This window comes from Leucoraja erinacea, chromosome 32, assembly GCF_028641065.1.
Source record: "Leucoraja erinacea ecotype New England chromosome 32, Leri_hhj_1, whole genome shotgun sequence".
Lineage (NCBI taxonomy): Eukaryota > Metazoa > Chordata > Chondrichthyes > Rajiformes > Rajidae > Leucoraja > Leucoraja erinaceus.
The window spans coordinates 1,165,487-1,184,002 of NC_073408.1; the positions used below are offsets into that span (position 1 = coordinate 1,165,487).

At 43.0% G+C, this 18,516-nt stretch overlaps 1 protein-coding gene across 1 annotated transcript in view; it reads right to left on the minus strand.

Moving 5' to 3' along the window:
• The window catches only part of kmt2a (lysine (K)-specific methyltransferase 2A), a 100,138-nt gene that overhangs the window by 12,034 nt on the left and 69,588 nt on the right, over positions 1-18,516 (minus strand). Inside the window, exons 26-34 of the mRNA XM_055660533.1 lie at positions 17,110-17,289; positions 10,185-14,694; positions 9,626-9,721; positions 8,257-8,345; positions 7,453-7,620; positions 6,661-6,735; positions 5,709-5,883; positions 4,262-4,369; positions 3,303-3,386 (exon numbers count right to left, since the gene is read on the minus strand). Of these exons, the coding sequence (XP_055516508.1) occupies positions 3,303-3,386; positions 4,262-4,369; positions 5,709-5,883; positions 6,661-6,735; positions 7,453-7,620; positions 8,257-8,345; positions 9,626-9,721; positions 10,185-14,694; positions 17,110-17,289 (5,485 nt within the window). The remainder of the gene's footprint in view (positions 1-3,302; positions 3,387-4,261; positions 4,370-5,708; positions 5,884-6,660; positions 6,736-7,452; positions 7,621-8,256; positions 8,346-9,625; positions 9,722-10,184; positions 14,695-17,109; positions 17,290-18,516) is intronic.

Genomic DNA, 18,516 nt, shown 5'->3' on the forward strand with positions numbered 1-18,516 from the left:
TCAGTTTGCAAAACAAGGGTCTGAAGAATGGTCCCAATCCAAAAACATCCCCTATTGATTCCCTCCTCAGAAGCTGCCTGACCTGCTGAGTTACTTCAGCACTTTGTGGTTTACTTAAGATTGTAGCATCTGCAGTTCCTTGCAACTCTCGTGAAAGATCTCATCTGACTTGTACGCCACTGTATTATTTAAATAATTCAGCAATCTCCTTTATTTTGATCATTGTTCCTGAATTGTTGAGCATCCAGTCAAACAATATCCTGATTTCTTTCAACTTAAAATAATTCACACAATTCATAAAGTTTGCACATTTTCTATCTTCTCTTTCCAGAAACAATATTTTATATTCATGTATATATTCATCAGCATTAAATTTCACATGGTACAAATTATTTTATATTTCCCAAGTCAGTACTTCAGAATCATACAGACGTTAGGTTTGAGAACGTGCCAATGTTGCCAAGTTGTATTGAATGTTTGAATCCAGACCATCAGTACTCCATTTCACTGACACCACATGAAAGGTTTTGCTATCGCCTACCTTTATCCTACATCGCCAAAGTTCTGACCTTAAGTAAATTCCTCAATTGTGGGACTTTATTGTTTGGAAGTCCAAGTCAATCACGTCCCGATTTATCTTAGAATACTCTGTCAAATTACTTCCATCATGCTGACTGAATAGAAATTAAACCCAACACTGTTTGCTCTTTACTATGGCAACTATCATCTTGTTTGTTCTTAATTATCAATTTCATTATTTTAAAGGGCATTAAAGATCGATCAAGAGGTAAATCAGGAGTTTTCTAATGAACGATCATTGTTCTGAGATATTAACTCTCACTCGATGATGTGGCCTGTCTTATTGAATTTTTCTGTCATATTCTGCCTATGTTTCAGATGTACTGCATCCATGATTTCTGAATGCTCGGGCGGGCCCTGTTCGGGCACATCTCTTGATTTGCAGGTGAGTTACATCAGCAATTGATTCAAGTACATTTTGTTCACTACTTCCTTAGTATATGTGCAAGGAGGAAGTATACGAGATATTGACGCACACAGGGCTGCACCTACTATAGTTTTTTTAGCATCTCAGAAACTTTTTGTTGCTTTATTTTATAAATGCAATGTTATTTTTTTCCCCACTCTCTGCTCGCTCCACAAACCACAATTTTAATATGATTGCATGTTCCTACATTGATCAGAAGAAAACCTTTCACAATTTTCTATGCAGGATTGTTTTAAAATTAATTAAGGTAGCATTCATCACTCAGTCCTCAATTTACAGGGAATATTTTCCCTTGTATTTCAGTGCCATTTTATCTGATAATACATTTTATTATTTTAATTAAAATTTGTCATGACAGTGCAGATGGGAGCAGGTATCTGAAACAGTTTTCATCTCAATGACTTCAGTTCCACACTACCTACTGACTGATCTGGGAAGCCTCATTCCTGGTTTTAGAAGTTAGTAGAAACAAAGATTTACCTAAATTGGAGAATTCAATGTTCAAACCATTGGGTGGTAAGGTACCCGAGTGGAATATGAGGTGCTGTGAAGTTAGTGTTCCCTAAATTAGAGATTTCCAGGTGGTTGGGGATGGAAACTTGTTATACTATGACCCCAGGTAGCCTCTGAATGGAAAAACAATTATAGACTTTGGCATCTTTTAAGCAGCTTCCTTTCTTAAATCCTGTATCTTCTTTTTTTCGGCGGGAACTTAAAAAGTTTATGATCTTGTCCTTTTTATCTCTTTCAGTCAATTTAAGAACAGACCGAAGATAAGATATAAATCTTTGTTAATTGTCAAGAAATGAATTCCAACTTCAATAGAGTGGTGAATCTCTGGAATTCTCTGCCACAGAAGGTAGTTGAGGGCAGGTCATTGGCTATATTTAAGAAGGAGTTAGATGTGGCCCTTGTGGCTAAAGGGATCAGGGGGTATGGAGAGAAGGCAGGTACAGGATACTGAGTTGGATGATCAGCCATGATCATATTGGATGGCGGTGCAGGCTCGAAGGGCCGAATGGCCTACTCCTTCACCTATTTTCTATGTTTCTATATACTAACAAATGTCTAAATATCAAAATAACCAACCAAAATAAGATCCTCCAAAAGGAAACAATAACAATTTTCATCTAGAAAGATGAAAGATATAATGTGGAAAAACTGGCAATTAGTTAATAAAATAGCATCCTTATAACAATTGATTCTACAGATATCATCAAAATACACTTAGCTAATGTGGATCATTGTACAAATGCAGGATATAATTTGACCAACTGCATCCATTCTGATGTTGTTGGTCATTGCAGCTTTTAAATGTTCATAGAATTTGTAATTAGAGGCTGTAGCCTCAAAGTTGTGGTTGCAGGGAATGAGATTATTTTAGGGCTACTGAATAATTTAAAGATGGCGGCACCTGGTGGCAGCGGCCTCTGCGGTCCGTCTGTCTGTTTTTAATTTTTTGTCCTGTTGAGTATATAGTTTGGTTGTAGTTTATATATTGTTTTTAGCTGTGTATATGTGGGGGGGGGGCAAGGGAAACCTTTAAATCTCTTCCCTGTACGGGGGACTTGACCTTTTCCCTGTCGGGTCTCCGTTGTCGTTGGGGCCTAGCACCATGGAGCGGCCTCCAACCGGAACGACCTGGGGGCTCTAGCTGCGAAGCCTGCAGACTCATCATCGTGGTGCTGGCCGGCTTTGGAGCATGGAGAGCTGTAGTGGCGCGTGGCTGCGACCCGACTTCGGAGCTTCGGAGGCTCCAGCCGCAGGTCCGATGGACGGTGACATCGGGAGCTCGTGGGTCCCTAGTGGGAGACCGCTTTTTGGAGCTCCCGCAATGGCAACTTTAAAAATGACCCGGAGCAGGGTCTTGCATCGCCCGGCGCGGCTTTAACGGCCATGGGACTTGCCATCGCCCGCCCGGGGGCTTTAACTTCGGGAGTAGAATGGAAAACAGGGGAGAGTCAATGACTTTCCTTTCCATCACAGTGAGGAAGAGATTCACTGTGGTGGATGTTTGTGTAAATTGTGTTATTTGTGGGGGTTTTTCTTGTTGTATGACTGCAGGAACCAAATTTTGTTTTAACTTAATTTGAGGTTCAAATGACAATAAACGGCATGGTATTGTAACCTGTTGTTCAGAGTTTGAAATGTTAATTGAAAGTTTAATTAAGACCAAAATGCATGAAATTGATTTGTCTTTGTTGTGCACTTTAGAGTGTAACATTAACATAACAAAAATCACTGCCTTATTAATGGCTTATAACTCTACTGTAACCTGGGGGCATTGCTCCCTTACCGGTAGACACCAACTGCTTCTTTTGATGTCTTTTTCAAGTGCCGGAATCGCATGGCCATAGGGAGGTCCATGCTGGTTGCCCGTCTACAAGGTCAAAGAGAGTGACATCAGCCCAGAATAACACATGATTCATACAGCATACAACACGCAGAAATAATTATTGGAGAACCGTGGACTGAAGGAAAGGTATAATCACCTTCATTTCCCACCCATTTCAAACATAACCTTACCGACAATTTAATTTCTGAAATACTATACATTTTGTTTTAAATAAGTACCTAAATTGTGAATTAAACATATTATAAGCAATGTTTTTGACCAGCATATTTTAGGTACATGTTAAAGATAAACTATTACTAATGCCAACATATCTAGCATTCGTACTTGGACTTCAAACATATAACTTTAATGCCATTATTCTTTCTATGAAGAAAGTATCTGTTTATTTATGCAAAGGTCCCTGCATAGCTCAGCATTTTGCCAATTACCACATTCTACACTTATATTCGTTGCTAGGGTACCAGCATATTGAATAAACAGTCTCTGAGGCAGTGCAAATGAGAAGCAAACTGTGTCAACTCACCTGACAAACAAATAACTTGCTGTGGTAAATTAGGCGCACCCACGTGAATAAATCACATCGTCATTGTTCTTTAATAAATGTCCAAATTATGTTAAAATCTTCAAAAAAATGCCTAAGGAATATTTAATACCAAACTGTGAATGTATCAACTCGATGCTGATGGGCCTGACAGTTGTCTGCATGCACATGTTATCTTGCACAGAGGACAAACTTAAAAATGGCAATTTTTCCATCCTCCAGAGAATCCACCCAACTTGCCCAGTATTTCCCTGTTTATTTTGTACCTTCCCTATCTGTGAAGAACACACAACAGTTCTAGTTTTCTGTGTGTGAAAGGCAGTGTGTGAAAGTTTGCCCATCCATCACTTGCACCCACCGAGCTGATTTAAGCTGCACCTCCTCCTCCTCTTCCTCGTTGGGACAATAATCAGGCGGCTGCCGATGTTTTGAAGCCAAGAAATTGAACATGTCAAACGCTGACTTCCTGTACAAATAAAACAGAGCAAATGGTGAATCTCTTTCATGCAATCTCCACACAACTCCTCCCTTTTTTGGCCAAACATTGGAGCTGTTTTTGTTGTTTAAATGCTAAAGAGCTGCCTTGTTGACCAAAATAGGGCTTTGAGGCAAAATGGTAGACAGAGCACATTTAGTGTAAGATTCCACGAGTGAGTTAAAGTTTGTACTTTGACCTGGAGGATCACAAAGTGATTGATTGCTGCTTAGATTGGTCATTGTGCTTGTTGGAGAACTGTGGTATAAAGGCAACTGGCATTTGAACACCGTCTCATAGAAGCTGATTGAGGGAATGCACATTACTGAATACTACTTTAAGGTAGCACAGAAAGAACAGCTGGAAGAACTCAGCAGGTCAGGCATCATCTATTGGAGGCAGAGAGATTGTGGACGTTTCAGATTTGAGACCCTGCGTCTAGACTGAAATCTTGATGTACAGTCGCAAACCGCAACATCCGCCACCTCTCTGCCACCTCGCCTCCACAGGTGCTGTCTGACCCACAGAATTCTTGCAGAAGCTTATTTTTCCTCCAGATTCCAGCATTTACAGCTTCTAGTACTGTAAGATACATTTCTGTAAATTGTTGCTTTTATTCCAGGTTTGAAAAATAGCCTTGAAGTACATCGCAGAGACTTTGAGACTTTTTTTCTCTCAGGACTTCACCTAAATTGTTCCCGTTTATTCTGAATATCCTCCAAGGATTTAAAAATACCAAGCATTTGTTTGTTACACGACCTTCCAGGACTCATCAGCAGATAGGACCTGCTTGGCTATCAGGTTCCTGGGGACTGAAAGGGGAATAGAGGATGCAGACAAACAGCATGAATATTCGGCACCATCTCATTCCTCAGGGCTTGCTGCTGAGATTCTGTGGAACCTCTTTAACCAATCCAAGCCATCCTGACTCATGGCTGATTCAGCCAGCATATTTCATACTTCTACTGGAAGTAGATGTACAGTCCACATGTACTGTTTTATAAAAACTGCATCTGATCAATGCTTGAGACCATCACTTGCAAAACCTGCAGGCAAATTCAAACTCCAATAAGGGGCAACTTGGACCAAATTGGTGGTTGCCATGGGTATCCTTCTTTTGACCAAAAAAAAAATGGAGAAGCAAAAGTTTGGAAAGGAAACTGTTTAAAATGCATTCAGTCAAATACTTTGGAAAAAGGTCCTTGTCACCAACATGCTATATTTAATGCCTTTAAGCTGAAATGCAATGTGTAGTCACTTTGCTATCTGTAATAAGTCTACTGCAACAATGAGCAAGCAGCTGAAATATAATCTTTGGCCATAGTTTTACCTTTGGTGTATCTCGGCTCGTGCTGAACCATGTGGATTGATAGGGAGCTCATCTACTTCTTGGTGTTTGTGGAACTTGAAGCTGTAATTCTTGCAACGTTTTGCTCCATAAAGCTGTTCAATTAGGAACACCACCGCATCGTGAGAAATGCCCAGCATTTTCAGGCCATTTATCCCTGCAAATGGAAAAGCAAAAGCATAAGCTAGTACATGCCTAAAACCAGCCTTCTGTTTAGAGATAGAGTGTGTAAACGGTCCACCGCATCGCACTGACCATCCATCACTGCACACTAGTTCTATGATATCCTACTTTTCGCATCCTACACACCAGGGGCTTTTTACAGAAGCCAATTAACAGACAACCTTGCCCATTTTGCAAATACTTTTTCACATAGAGGGCTGTGAGTCTGTGGAATTCTCTGCATCTGAGGGTGGTGGAGGCCGGTTTTCTGGATGTTTTCAAGAGAGAATTAGATAGAGCTCTTAAAGATAGCGGAGTCAAGGGATATAGTGAGAAGGCAAGAACGGGGTGGATGATCAGCCATGGTCACATTGAATGGGTGGTGTTGCCTCGAAGGGCCAAATGCCCTACTCCTGCACCTATTGTCTATTGAATATTCTCCAGCCAAGGAATGGACAAGCATAATAGACCTTGGAGCCTGTAACACTTGGGAACTCCATGATACAAAGTGTCTTGCCTCTTGCCCCAGTGTTATGCCTCCTGGCGTGGCACATTCTTGGTGTGCTTGTATCTTTAGATCTTTGGATACAAGCGCACCAAGATCGTACTACATCAGGAAGTGGAATTCATGGTAGATGGGCTAACATTTTTTTTTAAAAAGAATGGGACTGCATTTGTTAATGTTTCTGCTCTGCGGGGGCAGATTTACCTGTATTTAACTACAATATAATTTTTTTTAAAGAGAATTCCCGTTACAGTAAATGCTGCTTACCAGAAAATGATATGTGCTTCAGTCGGGCATTGGTTCGAGCTTCCTGTACTTTCTCTGTCAACACCTTCCACCCTTCTACAAAGAAAATGGACAACAATGAGAAGCAAAACAAGTTGGGTCCAATTGTTCTTTTCAATCACTGCAACAAAATTCAGTTTCCTACTAGTTAGACAAATCCATAATTCCACAATAGACACCAAATTCCATCAATATCGTACTCTCAGAAAATTTGGATCATACTTTCCCTCCCCCCAGCAAAGTGGAAACCCAAAAGGTCACTACACCATCATTGTTTAAAATAAAAGATGACTTGGATTGACATTGGTTTATGATCTCGGGGTGTTCTAATGTGCCCTACATGCTACACTGAAGGATACAAAGATAAATCAGCAGTCAATAAGCAACAGCAACATCTCAACAATATTTACCACTGGATAATTGATTACAGAATGCAGGTTGACTTTCTTAAATGGTTTGTAATTTACTCTTCAATTGAGCTATAATCAAAATGAACAACCATTCAATTATTGCAATTAGCATTATCTGATATATAGTCCCAGAAAATGTCTGATGTCAGTTTGGACTAATTATCGGGAGCACTTGGAAATGCAGTTTCTCTGCCAACTCTTACAGCATAATTGTAATTCCGAAAGAAGCGAAGAATTACAAATGCAACACTGCACTCATTTTGTTCATCATTTTATTTTGCAGGAAATGAAAATATTCTCTTCACCAAACGCCTGGCATCAAGGCCCTCACTCCACCCATGCATAGTCTGTAAACTAACTCTACCTTCAATGTTATCACACTGGATCTGAAAGCCATCATCGCTTGTGATTTGAAACAGCAGGCCTTTTTTTGATTTCTTCTCACTCCTGATCTCTCTTCTCTTTTCCTCCTGCTCCAGCAGAGCAAGAAGAGGAGAAGTGAAGGTGTCATCGTCATCCGAACTTTTAGATTCTAGGGGAAAAGGACAAAGATTATTAGAAATAATACAAGTTGCCTCGTGTTTTCACTTGAAGGCCTTCTTCGGCATTGCAGCCGACTAATACAGGAAGCGCCTGGCTATTGCAACATCTCCCCTCTGAATGAATTAAGCTGAAACCTGAAGACTCTGGAGCTCAGACGTTGTAGATAGATAGATATGCCATTTATTGTCACTATACATGTACAGTGAAACTGAAAGCTGCTCGTACTCAGTGCATACATACAATTTAGCACAAAAAACAAGAAACAGAAAAACAAAAACAGAAGGGAGAAGGGGGGGGGGGGGGGGATAGGTGCACAATTTCTGCGGCGCTACATACATATATACAGATGGAAGTCCGGGTGTTGGGCAGTGAAGTCAGTGCATGTGTGAATTTGAATTAATAGTAGTTATAATTCTCAGAAGTGCAAGTGCTCACACTACAGTGTGTAAGAGGGAACTGCAGATGCTGGCTTAACCCGATGTTAAGACACAAAATGCTGGAGTAACACAGCGGGGACAGGCAGCATCCCTGGAGAGAAGGAATGGGTGACGTTTTGGGTCGAGACCCTTTTTCAGACCATCACATTACAATGTTCCCATGTCTGTGAACAATTCTTCAGACATACCAGTGACAAAGTCATCTTGTCCTTCTGTATTTGAGGTTGCTGTGTTCATCGGTTCTAGGGACTGCAGCATTGGCACATGCTCCATTTGACTAGGGAGGCAAAAATCACAGCTTTAATGAACAACCTCAACACTATAGTAACCACATTATAGAAATCCTTAACTGGCTTCTTTGGAATTAACTTTAACATTATAGGTGGAAATATACTGAAAGGTAGGCCTCAGTAGTGAGCTTTTGCCAATCCTAATAACTATTTATCCTAAGCTTTGTCTTCAGAAAGCCCTGTATTTCCACTTTAAACTCTCTAAAATGTAAAGGAAAGTTAAAGGTATATTAATAATCAAGGTGGCTTCATATTCAAAGACAGACACAAAATGCTGGAGTAACTCAGTGGGTCAGGCAGCATCTCTGGAGAAAATAGATAGGTGATGTTTCAAGTAGGACCCGTTTTCAGATTTTATATTCAGGCTTCAAGTTCACTTGAGTGCCCTTGGCTTAACTATCCTCAGCTGTTTCATGAGCTATCTTCTTTCCATTATATGATCATGTGGAGATTTTTCAGATAACCACAATATTCTATTCCTCTTGCAACTCAACAAATGAAGTCGTCCTTCCGGTGTCCTTAAAACCATATCTTTTCACTTGAGGTTGAAACCTTATTTACAGTAGTTTAGACGCAAACATAAAATTCTGCCTTTGCATTATGGGACTAGTTATGGCAATATTGTTGCCAGCAGTATTTACATAATCAATATCTTTTCTACTTCCACTTTTCCCAAGTCAATCTTTATCAAATTCAAGCTGCAGATGCATGTCTTATTCTGCCCCAAAGTGCAAAGACTCTTGGAAACACAAACATGTTCTCACCAAAGCTATTCCATCAACATCCTTCCTGTAGAATGTCAGCTCAGCTTCCTGCTACCCCTGTCCATGCAATTTTCTCCACTGAAGCATTTCCCCAGCTGTGCACAAGGTATCATGCTGAAGCATGCTGCAAGTACAAATCCTTGAGGGCACACTGTCTGCTTTTCTCCAACAAGAGATTTAAATTATTATTGTAATATAAAAATATTTCAGCAGAGATGATGGCTCTGAGTAGTTCTTTGCACTGGTCTATAGTCAATGCTATTTATTTATTCTCGACTGGCCTGCAAAAGCTTTACCTTTAAATACTTACCCAATTCCCCATTTGAAAGTCGTAACTAAACTTGCGTTCATCACATTTTTTACGAGGAGGGCAGATCGTAACTACCTCACCCACAGTAAGGTCACCCGTGGATCCTGCCTTTGGTCCGAACATTATGCTAATGACAACAATTTCTTTCATATACGTAATTTTAATGACAAAATCCTCTACAAACTCTTCTCACCTGGGACAATCAGAATCCTGGTGATAATCTTCATGCTGTTGCTCATCAAGTTCCATTACATCTTGCACTGTTGCCTTTATTCTTACACGAACAGAACTGAAATAACGTTAAATGTTACAATCTCTGTGCAGTGTTGCCAACAGGTTTATTTTACCGGTTGTTAACAGTATTAAGTTAAGGTCACCAAACATCCATCACATTGTATTTGTGTGATTATGAATTTCAACGTTCAATCCTATTGTAAACCCATACTGAGCCCTGCAACAGTTATTTCTTGCTTATCCAATATTTTCCCAAATAATTTGAAATAAATACCATTAAATGAGGTTGGAGATAATATTCTGCCAAAGTTTAATGTAACACCTCTGAATTTTGGCACTGCAAATCTTTGATCTCCTATCACTTGCTGGCTGATAGGTTCCATTCAGATATCTATCTAAACTTACTCTGCGCAAGTACCATCAAATCCCACCATTTATATAGAACTGTGGCATTCTTCAGATCTGTTAATGGGTGTCTTAAATAAAATCTTTATCTGTTGTAGGCCTGAATTACTTACCCTGCACTGGAGGACAAAGGTACAACGGCTGAATCAGACTCCAGAACATCTTGATGACCGCCACAGATTTCAGACGTGTGCTCTTTCGTCATGACATGTGCCACCTTGTGCTTTTTATTGCTCAGTTTGTCAGAAGAGGACGATGCCCGTTTTACCCTGGGCTTGGTTCTTGGAGAGCCTGGAGATACAGCAGGCACTCCACTGATAGGAGATTGGTCCATGGTAGAGCACAACATAGAGGTCACTGGAGCTGGCGTGGCCATGCCGGTGTTGCTCATGCCACTGGGCGACACGCTCAGTGTGGTAGTCGATATCTGTCCATCTGAAATGCAAACAGCATCTAACTGGGCAGTTGTTGTCACACATTTGTTTGGCAACAATTGAGTTCTTTGATGGTGTAGCTGATAGGTCCCTTCCTGCTCAGATGGTGCAACAGTGACTGTTGCAGTGGAAGGCAGCAGGCATATATTCTGTGCTGGAGATAGGGGTCCACTGTTGGGGCTTTGTGATGGTCCTAGCTGTTGAAACATTCCTGCTCCAGGCAACGGCACTGCCTGATCTGAAAGTCCTAAGCTTTGTTGACTAGCTTTGACTAACAGATTACTTATTGAGCCAGTAATGTCTGTTGTCCCCAGCAACATTGGAGCAGCAAGGGTGACTGAACCTTGACCCAGAATATGCCCAGTTACTGCTCCTGCACTGGTTGCTGCTGTTGCTGCATGCATAGATACAACATTTAAAACAGACTGGCCCGACCCCAATCCTGATACATTTCCAGCTGCCAAATGAGTATTTTCTGGCACAATGATGTTTGTAGAACCTACTGTCCCCAGTGTTTGTTGAAGCTGAGGCACAGCCAAAGATGCCTGTTCAAAATACATCACAGCAGGTTTGGGATGCTTGATTATGTTTGGAATTGTTCGCTGCGGTCCTGAGCTCGTGAGTGCTCCTAAATCCACTAATCCTGACTGGCTAGCAATCCCTCCAGACACCTGCGATGATGGGAAGTTAATAGAAGTCAAGTTAGAAACAATTTCTGCAGAAGAACTTGATGTTTGCTGGTACGAAGGTGCTAGTTTTTTGCCCTTTTTAGAAGGCAGTCTATTTATTGGTCTTTTCTTGGCTTGGGTGGACCCTTGACTAGAGGTCATGGCAGTGACAAGCTCTGGCCTCTGGCTGGGCTCAGAACTCAAGAGTAGAGGATCCTGAGGTGACTGGACCCCAATGAGTAGGTTGGAGGCCGAGTTGGTGCTGCTGGGCTGAAATGCTGACACAGTGGGTCCCGGAAAGGAATGCAACTGAGGGTGTTGTGATAACGTCATCAGGCCACCGCTGTTGGTCATGGTAGCAGAAGTGTATATTGACTGTGAAGCTGGCAAGCTAACATTTAAACCAGTTGCCAGAGATAGGCTACATCCCATAGAAACATTTTGCCCAAGTACTGTATTGTTTGCCTCTATGACTGCTTGTGTGCTTCCTACTGAAGGTGCAAGATTGATCTTTTGTGTAACTCCATTGGGGAGTGTTTGGAGAACATACAGTGGCTGTCCATGTTGATTAACAATAATGAGGTTTTCTGTGCCTGGTTTAGAGAGTGGCGTTGCACTCTCTGCTGTAGAACCTGCGATGGGAGCAGGCCCAGGACTATCTGGACTTGTGACGTATTTTTGCCCTTGAGGTAACACGGAAGGTGAAACAGATACTGGAAGGACAATTGGCGAGCTGGCGCCAACCCCGGTCAGATCCTGGTTTAGTCCTTGTTCCACCTGAGTGCAGGTCGGCGATGTCAGTTGGTCAGTGTCCATGTGACTTTGCATGAACTGATCTGATGCCATGTGGCTTTCTCCAGACGGCTCCACCACTTGATGGCCCATCAGAGAAACCTCGGGTTCATTCACTGTCACCGATTTCTCCCCAGTCACTGTCACCCCCTTCTCCACCGTCTCAGCAGCAGGTAAATTCAACACCGATTGATCTTCTGATGGGGCGAGCTGGGATGCGGAAATAACAGTAAGGCTGCTGTGACTTTGGTTAGAAACAGTTGGGCTGCAAGTTGTTAAAACGGAGAGATCAGACGGCAACTCCAGGGGCAGCTCAAACGGCTCCTCGGCAGGAATGGTGGCCGAGACAACATTTTCCACAGGTTCTGTGCTGGGCAATGGCTGGGAAAACACTTCAAACAGACTGCCCATGTCCTTTCCTCTGTTACTCACCAGGCCTAAACCCTCGCCCAGTGTTATAAGCTCAGAAGATGATGACTCTGGGCTTTCCCCTAGAGCCTGCATGCTCTGTGTATTCTTCAGTACAAAGTCCATGATGTCAGACGGGAGAATGTTGCCACAGTCATCACTGTTATTATTGTCTGAATCATTGGCAGCCTTCAGCAAGTCTGTGTTGAAACTATCCAGCAGATTTTTCTCCGAAGGCGTGTTGGAATTGCTCCGTCTTGGAGTGTCTAATGAGGTGAGAGAAACCTCCCCTAAGGAGTCTTGGCCCTGAGACTTAACTCTACTCACAGGAACACAGTTATCTAATTTTGAATCACTACCTTTCAGGTCAGAAACTGTTTTGATGCCATGGTTTTCCTTTTCTCCATCAACTGCTCCGCTGTTAATGGCGCCATCGAGGTCTAAGCTTTCAGTTCCATTTTCTTTGGATTTTATTTTGTTCACCTGTGTCGTTTTGCCTGCTGTTGTGGTGACACTAACATCACTTTCTGTGCCATCATCGACACCATCTAGTTGACTTATCCTGGGTACACGGCAATCTTCCTCACCGTCAAAGAAACTGCATGGCTCAAGTCTTCCTTCTCTATCAGATGTGATAACTGTTCTTGTGAAGTTGTAGTAGTATTCCATGTCTTCATCAGATGATGTGCTTGGATCATCAGCTCCATCCACCTGCCCTTGAGTTGACTGCTCTCCTCGTTTTTTCCCCGAAGGGTCTCGATAGAATGGAAAGTCTTCTTCACCGTACGATTTCACACCATAAAATGGAGTCAACCCAAAGAAGGTGGTTGATCGTGCACGAGCACTGCGCCGAGGATACCTCCTTTTGTTGGAATCGTTATCCTGAGCTTTGTTCCCATCGCCATCCTCTTGTGCGGTCTGACTTCCACACTGCAGCACGTGCTTCTGAAACAGGTTTTTCACCCTTTGTTTGTAGATCTTGTTGCACTTTGGACACCTAAGGTTTTCCTGCTCATTTTCTGGACTTCCTGTCATTGAAGGTTGTGCAACTGTGGAGGACAACATATCATCGCCTTCCTGAGAACTGGTCGACATGGATGTAGCCACACTCTCGTCATGATCCTCATCAACCAGGTAATCGGGTTCGAAATATCCATGAAGTTCTTGCTTTTGTGAAGCATGCATTTCCTTTTTGCGAATATCAGCCCTCATTTTGTCAGATGGAGGTTGGATTCCATCACCAATATTAGCAGTGAGATAATGTTCAGTGCCAGCAGGTTTGTCACCAAATATCTGTTTAGGTTCTTCCACAGTTTGAGTGCTCTCAGCAGGTTCAAGTAGTGAATTGATGGATGTTTTTGAATTAACCTTTATATCTGCAGCAGAATTGGAAAATAGGCTTCCCTCAAAATGCTTCCCTGTTTGTAGTCTACTGTTTTTGGGGAAATCAGTCGATGACATTTTAATGACTGGTCTCTTCTCTGTACAGTTTGGCCGAGAGTATTCAATCCCAGCAGCCACAGTGTGGCTAACACCAGCAGACTGCAACCTCATCCTCTCAGTACCTTGATTGTGGATGTGATCTTTGCTTGATTTTCCTGGATGCACAGTGTCCTTGTGTTGATCATTTGGTCTTCTAGAATCCTTTTGGTGAAAAGGTAACATACAGGTTTTAGTTTCTTTGGAGTGTGGTGTCACAGAGTTGGAGTTGGTAAGCAATGCACTGTTGTTCCGTGCTTCCTTCTGTGATGTACGCAAGGCTGCTACTGTGGGAACTGAGGTAGACATCAGTGGCAACACTGACGTTGTTACCGTACCATCCAACGTACTTGCAGGTGCCTTGGTCTCACTTCGGGAATGGTTACCAGATAAAGTTAGAGGACGCTCTTTTGAAGTGTGATGCCCAACGCATGTTGGTTCTGTCCTGTTAGTCTGCAAACCCAATGCATGAGAAATCCCTGTGTGATGTACAGGGACAGAATCAGCACTACAGATTCGTTGTCGACCAGAAGGGCTTGTATGCGACTGCACCGAAATGCCAAGTTTGTCTGACTGAAGCACTTTACAAAGTGTTTCACCAGGTTGGTTTCCTGTGTCTGTATCGGGAGATACACTGAGGGAGGTCAGTGGCGATGTATTGATGTTACCACTTGACCTGATGTATGTTATGCCCATTTGGGAAGGGGAAGCCATCCTGTGCCTGGAATGTTGAGGTGATACTGATGTTGTACTATGCCTCCTAGAAATGGTGCTCCGTCTCCCAGACGACAGCAGGGCATCAGCAAATGTAACTTTCTCATGAATCATTGGCGTGGGGCTCCCTTCAAAAAGAAACAAAGAGGTGATCAATTATTGACTTTTCAGCATTTGTTTATCAAGATGCCTGACTGGAAAAATAATTAACTATTATTTCCTATTTTAGTGTCAAACAAACAGACCAATCATTCTACCATTTGCATAAATTATAGCTCATCTGATTTGCCACACCATTTATTCTTTGAAACTCTTACTAGATAAATACATTCATCTGATTTTTATTTTGATTTTTTAAATCAGATTCCGTAGCTGCTTAGTTTGCAAACAACTTTAAATTTATTTTATGTTTAAGAAGGAACTGCAGATCGAAGGTAGACAAAAATGCTGGAGGAACTCAGCGGGTGAGGCAGCATCTATGGAGCGAAGGAAATAGGCAACGTTTCGGGTCGAAACCCTTCTTCAGACTGATGTGAGGGTGGGAGGGGGAAGAAGAAAGGAAGAGGAGGAGCCAGTGGGCTGAGAAGGGGAGGAGAAAGTAAGGATTACCTGAAATTAGAGGTCAATGTTCATACCACTGGGGTGCAAACTGCCCAAGCGGAATACGAGGTGCTGCTCCTCCAATTTCCGGTGGTGCTCACTCTGGCCATTGAGGAGGCCCAGGACAGAAAGGTCGGATTCGGAATGGGAGGGGGAGTTGATGTGCTGAGCCACCGGGAGATCAGGTTAGTTATTGCGAACCGAGGGGGGGGAGGTGTTCGGCAAAGCAATCGCTAAGCCTACTCTTGGTCTCACCGATGTAGAGCAGCTGACATCTAGAGCAGCGGATGCAATAGATTAGGTTGGAGGAGGTGCAGGTGAACCTCTGCCTCACTTGGAAAGACTGCTTGGGTCCTTGAATGGAGTCAAGGGGGGAGGTAAAGCTACAAGCGTAGTAGCATTTCTTGCGGTTGCAAGGAAAAGTGCCCGGAGAGTAGGTGGTTGGGGAGGGAAGGGACAAATTGATCAGGGAGTTATGGAGGGAGCGGTCTCTGCGGAAAGCAGAGTGGGGAGGAGATGGGAAGATGTGGAAAGTGGTGGGATCACGTTGGAGGTGGCGAAAATGTCGGAGGATTATTTGTTGTATGTGACAACTGGTAGACTGGAAGGTGAGGACAAGGGAGACTGCCATTGTTACGAGTGGGGAGGATGAGGAGTGAGAGCAGAGTTGCGGGGTATAGAAGAAACCCTGGTGAGAGCCTCATCAATAGTAGAAGAGGGGAACCCCCGTTCCCTGAAGAATGAGGACATCTCCGAGGCCCTGGTGTAGAACACCTCATCCTGGGAGCAGATGCGGCGTAGGCAGAGGAATTGGGAGTAGGGGATGGAGTCCTTACAGGAAGCAGGGTGGGAAGAAGTGTAGTTCAGATAGCCATGGGAGTCAGTGGGTTTATAGTGGATGTCGGTCAGTAGTCTATCACCTACGATGGAGATAGTGAGGTCAAGAAATGGTAGGGAAATGTCGGAAATGGTCCAGGTGCATTTGAGTGCCGGATGGAAGTTAGTGGTGAAATGGATGAAGTCAGTGAGATCTGCATTGGGTGCAGGAGGTATCAGATTTTGGTTTCAATTATCCTAAAGTGCATATTAAGAATCATACCAGAAACAGTAAATCTGCATCGTACTTTAACAATAGATTATAGAGCCCTTACAGCCAAGACTGCAAATCAAAGATCATTGCTGAACTGATTGTGGGCCTCAACTTTATTTTCTAGCTGAGCTCCATAAACCTGGAATTCCAATCGTCCAATAATCCACCTAAAACCCTACATAGATTTACTGGACCCATGTTTGGAGCTCTCATGCCAAGGATGGAGAACAATGAGAAGGATGATGGTGTTCTTGTTCATGAAAAACAAAAGGCTCAGCACACAGATGCAGCAAGCAATTAACGTGGCAAATGGTACAATGGCCTTTAATGCTGGGGGCTAAAGGTTAAGAAATAGAGAAGGGCTGTACAGAGTATTGGCAAGGTCAAACCTGGAGTACTGTGTTCAGTTTTGGCCTATTTATTTAAGAAAGGAGATACCAGCATTGATGGAAATCCAGAAGCAATTTGTTCAGCTAATTCCTGCAATAGCCTGTCCTATTGTGAAAAGCTCAAAATGGATTAGACAGGTGTTCTTTGGAGTTCAGAAGAATGAGGAACAATCTCACTGAAACAGGTAATCCGAATGGGACCATGTCCAGGTAGGATGCTGAGATGTTTCCAAGTATGAGACAGTTAACACTATTGGCATGGTTACAAGGGCAGTCAATTAAAACTGAGATTCTCCATCAAAGAGGACTGTCGTGGCTCAAACACAGGAGGGCATTGTAGTACAGCCACAAAGTTAATGTTGGGTCAGATCATATTGGATAGTGAGGCAGGCTTGACGGGATCAATAGCCAACTCCCGTTTCCTTGTTCCCGAATGACCTGTGTGTGGAATGCAACATGGTTACCTGGTGATGGAAGTGGTCTTGATCCTGTGTTTGTGATTCGGCGTGACGGGGAAAAACTAGATATCTGAGTTCTGCTTCCAGGCTGCGACCTTGGAGGTATTGGCCCAGGAGCATGTGAGGCTGGATGATGATCTGGTATTTCAGATAAACCTGTGTTTTGATTCTCTGTTGTGTCAATTTCTGTCAAGGAGAAACCAAGTTAATTGTTAGCATTTGACCAATGGAAGTGGGATACTTCATGTTAGTACCATAGCAATAAAGCCATCTCGCTGCACAGTCCATGCATGGTCAAAATCCTCCCGCTAAGATAGATATCTCATTACATTACAACTGACTATACTTCAAAGAGGTACAGATCTAAATTTTCCTATACTAGCCACACTCGTGAACATAAACAATGGGGGTTTCAATGGACAGACAGGAAGCATCATAGTCGTACAATCCAGAAACAGGCCATTCAGCCCATCATGTCCAGGGCTATCATCAAGCACCCATTTACAATCCTACATGCATCCTATTCTGTTCTGCACACGCTCCCATCAACTCCCCAGTTTCTGCCACTCATCGAGCCATGGGGGGCAATTTTACAGTGGGCAATTAACCTACCACCTGGCATGGTTTAGAGGACACGTAAGGAATCCAAAGCATTGGGGGTAAAAGCAGACGGTCACAGGAAGACAAACCGTATCTGAGGTCAGGACTGAAACCAGAACACTGTTTAAAGTTTTGGCGGCACAGTGGTAGAGCTGCTGCCTTACAGCGCCAGAGACGGGTGTTCGATCATAACTGTGGGTGCAGTTTACATGGAGTTTGCACGCCCCCCCTGTGACTGCGTGGGTTTTCTCCGGGTGCTCCGTTTTGTTCCCCACTGGTTTTCAGGTTCTTTTTTTCAAACACGTGCAGTTTTGTAAGTTAATGGGCTGCTGGAAATGTACATTGTTCCTACTGTTTCGGATAGTGTTAGGTTACAGTGCAGATGGTAGGCCAAAGGGCATTTCCACACTGTATCTCTCAAGTATAAAGACTTGCAGTGAGGCAATGGCTCCACTAGTTGCTCCTGTGTACCACTTCCATCTACAAAATCAAACTCTCCATCACATTTTGACTGTCATTAAACTGGAAAATGTTATATTCCGAGCTGGGTGCTCTGCATTCACTCTCTGAATCTCTACATAAATCAGCACAAGGCTGCACAGTAGTACTGCTGACGAATGGCACAGCGATTTGGATTCAATCCCTACTCTGGGTGCTGTCAATTTAGAGTTTACATATTCTCCCTGTGATTGAAAGAGATTCCCCAGTTGCTCCAGCTTCCTCCCACATCCCAGAGATGTGATGGTTGGCTTGTGTGCTGGTGCAGGTGGGTGGTGGGAGAATCACAATGGAGTTAATGGGCACATGAGAGAG